We start from the raw sequence: 5066 nt of genomic DNA, 5'->3' as shown, positions 1-5066 counted from the left end.
AATAAAAAATATTAGCAACAATACCAATTATTTTTCTTTAAAAACCAGACTCAGTTTTTTCCACATCTATCTAGTGGCTTCTACTTAAAAGCTGATTTTGTTGCACTCCAATCGGCTTTTAATGAATTTATTAAATTTGTTTGAATACAGCAAGCCTTTTCAACGAAAGAGTGACTTAAATACTGATTTTATTGATCAGAATTGACTAAACTGGGTTATTTTTTTTTCCCCAATTGAAACCTAGAAAATTGCTAAATTTCTTTTAATAAGAGAATCCTGCAAAACACTTTTAAAGTTCTGGATCTAGATTAATTTACACATCCATTTCCAGCAATAAATCTGACTATTTGTTTGATTAAAGTATTCAATGCTTAGTTTATTGTTGAGCAGGTAAAGGAAAAATATTTTTGACCCTCAAGTCCTTCTGACTTTATGATTTTGGCCCATGTGACAAAATGTTTGGACACCTCTKATTTAGATGATCTGAAGTKAAGTTTTGTGGAAGAGTTATGAACAATTAATGTCTTACCTGTTGTAGATCAATTTTTGAATGACCTCAGTTGGAGAAATAGGGTGTGATTTCGACTGGATTAACAGTAAATCCAGCAGAAACATTATTCCTCTGAAYGCCTTCAAGCTGAACTGAAGGTTCTTCTTGCAAATAACCAAAGGATCGACGTTAATGAAAGTAACATAMCTTTAATCCAAAATTAAAGCCACTTACCTGACTCCAGCAAAGCATTTTAAGAACAAGTCAAATGTTGAATACTTGTATCAACGCAGAAATGTTCTTCATCTTCCAGAGCAGAACTGAAGGAGTTTGTGTCCAGCGGCACCCTGACCCACCTCAAAGCGTGCTTCTCCAGAGACGACAGGGAGGATGAGGAGGCCGTCGCCTCAGCAGCACAACCCAGATATGTTCAACACAATCTGTTGCTCTATTCCCAACAAGTTATCGACGTCCTGCTCAGTCAGAACGGCTCCGTCTACGTCTGCGGGTAAGACTGCTTTTTATCACATTTGTTACACCTATGTGGCATAAATGACGTGTCGTGTTCTAGTTATTACGTTCAACGGATCACTGTGTTTTGTGGTGCCAAGTGGATGGCAGAACATCTCAGGCTTTGCTTTATTCCTGCCCTCGAGCTCTTTACATGCATGGTCTACTTTTGTCAGATTACCTTTGGTTTCTATCCATGGTATTGACTTGAACATGAAGACAGATTCCTCATATGTCCAAAGCTACATTAATCACAAGATCAATTAGGATAAATTAGTTTTATAAGATCGATGAACTCACCGTGTACAGCGCGGCGTAAAATGTCAGGTTACATGCAGCACGTCGGCAGAGTTTCTGAGAGAAAGAGAAAAGACCTAGAGGTTTGAAAGTTGTAGTCAAAATAGTCGACACAGAATTTTATTATCGAGTATTCGTATTACTTAACTATGTTAATGCTCATTTTTATCTGCAATRAAATACACAAACTGCTGGGGGCAGAAACGCTTCTACGTGCTGCTTTTTAAACCACAGAAGAAACCGCAGAGAGCGATAATAGTGGTGGAATGGAAAGATGGTCATGTCGAAGAGGAAAAAAAAGTTGTTCAAAGAATTATCTACAACTACGTTAGCCTGAGAATAGATGACATTTTACATGTAATCTTATATATTTTGATTATGTACTAGTGTCTGAAGATACAGTACTTTTGGTACAGTTTGGTGCCAGTTTGAGAAATGCTGACCGAAATAGCAGATAAAAGTGCACAACAAACTTGCCAAAACAAGCACAGATTTTTACTCTTCTTGACATTTTTCATGGATGCCAGCTCTAAATGGTTTTATCAATTCAATTATGGTTGCTTGGATTTAGTTAAGCAATCTGTTTTTAGTATTTTGGCACCAATAAAAAAAGAAATCTGAAGCCAGATATCGGGCAGTTATGGTCAGATGTTATATAATCATAATCAAAGCTGTGACTTTTAGAATTAATCTTAAATTCTGAGTTCATGTGGGAGAGATTATTTAAGAAAAGTGTTTTTTATACTTGGAAGTGACGTATTCTAAACCTTCTGGTACTTTTTATGCAGATAGTATCTCTTGGACTAAACAGGTGTTCATAAGAGCTGAGCTTTGATCACAGAGCTCACATTTTAAATATACCCCATTAATTTTCAATCTGTAAAGAGGTTTATCCTTTATGTGGTATAATTGTTTTAAACCAATTGTTGTTTCAAGCCTGTTAAAGAACAGTTCCTTTGTGTGTTTTTATTCTGTATCCTCGTTCCACCAGAACGACTCCCTGATGCTGAGAATCAGTGCCCTGTGGTGGCCTCACCATCTGTGCTCTGCATTCACAGAAATCAATGCATTTCTTCATGACTCAGGTTTTATCTATACAGGAGTGGTAATAACACCTGTGTGGTTTATAATTAAAACTCATATGAAGTTCAGCAAGTTTTCACAAATTGTTTTATTTGATTTAGTTGATTTTTATTTGGTAGAAAAGGGATGTAAAATCTGGGTAAAATTAAAGCATTTTAAATTGATTGATTTCAATTTTCGCCTCATTGCAACAAACATCTTTCATTAAAGAAGGAAATGTTCTTTTTTATTTCTAAATTCAGTCCTTGTCAAGATGAAATGGTAACATTTAAGTTAAGAAATACAAGAACATGAGGCGCACTACCAAAGGAGGGTAGTAACACAGTGAGTTTACTTGAGTACTGTACAGTTTTTGAGAATTAGTACTTTACTTGAGGAGCATATTAAAAAAAATACATTTTACACTACATTTTAACAATAAAAATCATGCTTTTTACTCCACTACATTTCTCTAAAGGCTTTAGTTACTGTTTCCTTTTTTGGCCGTGTTTGTGTAGTTTACGTCTGTTTTGTTCCACCGACACACTGTAAAATTACACACTACACCCCTGTACGGTAGGTGGCGATAAGTCGCCTCAAACCAGTTGTGAGGAGAATAAAAATAACATTTTTGTCTCACTTCCATCCATTATCTATACAAGGGCTGCACAATATATCACTCCTAGGGACAATTAGAGTTACCAGTCAACCTAACAGTCATGTTTTTGGTGTGTGGGAAGAAGCTGGAGAACCCGGAGAGACCCCACACATGCACGGAGAGAACGTGCTAACTCAGAAAGGTTCCCGGGCCAGGATTTGCTCCGGCAACCTGTTTGCTGAGAGGCATCAGCTCAATACATTCACTACTAGACATGTTTCAGCACTGTTTGTTTGTCTTTGTTTAGATCCTGATTAGTCCTGCTTTTACAGTTTTTCTCACTTGATTCGGTGCGTTTCTCGAATCCTTTTCGACATTTGCAAAACAAGTGCCTTCTCAAAACAACTCGCAGAATTAGCAAACCACCATGGATTACCTACAGAAGCCAGTCTCTTGCTCARAATCCTTAGTTCATCTCTTGAAACTTAATAATCGTGTCAGCGGGTCAGTGCTGTCAGAATGACAGGTTCTTGTGTCGTGAATGGATAAGACAGTCAACTCGCTTTGTCATGTTGTCAGTAGAACAGTGGACTCTGGAGGGAAGTTCTGATGTAAACTATGCTTAAATTTTTAATGACGATTATTGCAAATTATAATTGTGGGAGACTGATTGCAAGAAATTGGACAAGATTCGTGTTTATGCTTCTACTGTTCTGCACTGTAATTTGTTTACAATTATTATTTCCCAATTATTCTCGATTACGCTCAAGTGAAAAGCATTTTTTGAAAGCGCATACCCCAGTACTTTAGCTTAAATAATAACAGGGCTACTTTTACTTTTATTGGAGTWTTATTTGATCATTAGGATCAGTACTTCGACGCAAGTAAGGAAACRGAGTACTTTGTCCACCACTGCTCACTACTGCCATGAATAATCCTTACAGCAAGATGAACTCCAGAGTTTTGGCTTCTGATGGAAATATTCAACATGGTTTGAATCATACTGGGTTTCATGGAAGAAGACAGAGGAGGGCTCCAATATTGGCAAACAAAATACCAAAAAGCCAGACTGGAATTTGTCAATATGCTGCAAAGTTTCTGAAAGAAGTTTCAGGGACTGATGAGACAAAACCAGAGCTTTTTTTTTTTTTTTGGCTTCAGTCACATTGATTTTTATTATTATTATTATTGAAGGGCACCGACAAAATTCATCCGTATCTGTAGCTCTAGTTTTTGATTTTACTCCTGAAACTAGAGGGTTTTTCAACATTTATTTTGGCCTCTTTAAAGTTGAATCAGCTGTTCTACGATTATGAGCCAGAAAGTTTTTTAAATTATGCTTTTGTTGCGCCGTGTTTGACGTTTAAATTCCAGTTTTTCCAGCTTATTAAAAACAATAAAAACAGGGTTTTGCTTTCAAAAGATCTGACTTCTTAAAATCCAAACACGAGCCACACGATCACTGCTCGGATCGCTCATTGCTGGTTTCTGCGACGCAGCCTTGTGTTCTGTTTGTAGTTTGTACAACCCCCCCCCTCCTCGTTGTGTTTGTCTCTCTCAGTACAAATTGTCTCTGTCAGTACAAAGACAACATCAAACACAAACGGGGATAAATCACGCCAAATCCTGTCAGCATTTTAAAGCTACTACTGTACATATCACATTTTTTTAAACCAGTTTCTCCCTCTCAGGCGTCTCTCTTCGACTTTGAGTAAATTACTTCTAAAACATCAAGACTGCGGGTTTTCTCAGTCAGAAAAAATATCTCTGTTTTACTGACAAACCATTGCAGCAGCTAGATAAAAGTCTTAACCCTTTCCTTCCAGGATGCACTCGAAGATTGATGCAAATGTTATTTTTATGAACAACATATGTGCTTTTATTTTTACTCCTCAGGGATGCAAAGAACATGGCTAAAGACGTGAATGAGACCCTGGTGGAGATCATTAAAAGCGAGCTTCACGTGGACCAACTGGAGGCCATGAAGAAACTGGCACAGCTTAGAGAGGAGAAGCGCTACTTACAGGACATCTGGGCCTGACTGTAGATGAGGGGATGAGGGCATTTGCAGCATCTGCTGGCCTCGAACATTTTTAATATATATGTATG

General features: G+C 37.4%; 1 protein-coding gene across 2 annotated transcripts in view; it reads left to right on the top strand.

Annotated features, from left to right (window-relative positions):
• mtrr (5-methyltetrahydrofolate-homocysteine methyltransferase reductase) overlaps nt 1-5066 on the top strand; it is a 33507-nt gene extending 28441 nt beyond the window's left edge. For both annotated transcript variants that reach the window (XM_014002367.1, XM_014002366.1), the window contains 2 exons: nt 804-998; nt 4854-5066. In XM_014002367.1, the coding sequence (XP_013857821.1) occupies nt 804-998; nt 4854-4998 (340 nt within the window). In that variant the 3' untranslated portion in view covers nt 4999-5066. The remainder of the gene's footprint in view (nt 1-803; nt 999-4853) is intronic.

Source organism: Austrofundulus limnaeus, unplaced genomic scaffold, assembly GCF_001266775.1.
Source record: "Austrofundulus limnaeus strain Quisiro unplaced genomic scaffold, Austrofundulus_limnaeus-1.0 Scaffold12, whole genome shotgun sequence".
Classification (NCBI taxonomy): domain Eukaryota; kingdom Metazoa; phylum Chordata; class Actinopteri; order Cyprinodontiformes; family Rivulidae; genus Austrofundulus; species Austrofundulus limnaeus.
The sequence above is the reverse complement of the archived record's forward strand: the minus strand, read 5'-3'. Positions and strand labels throughout refer to the sequence as shown.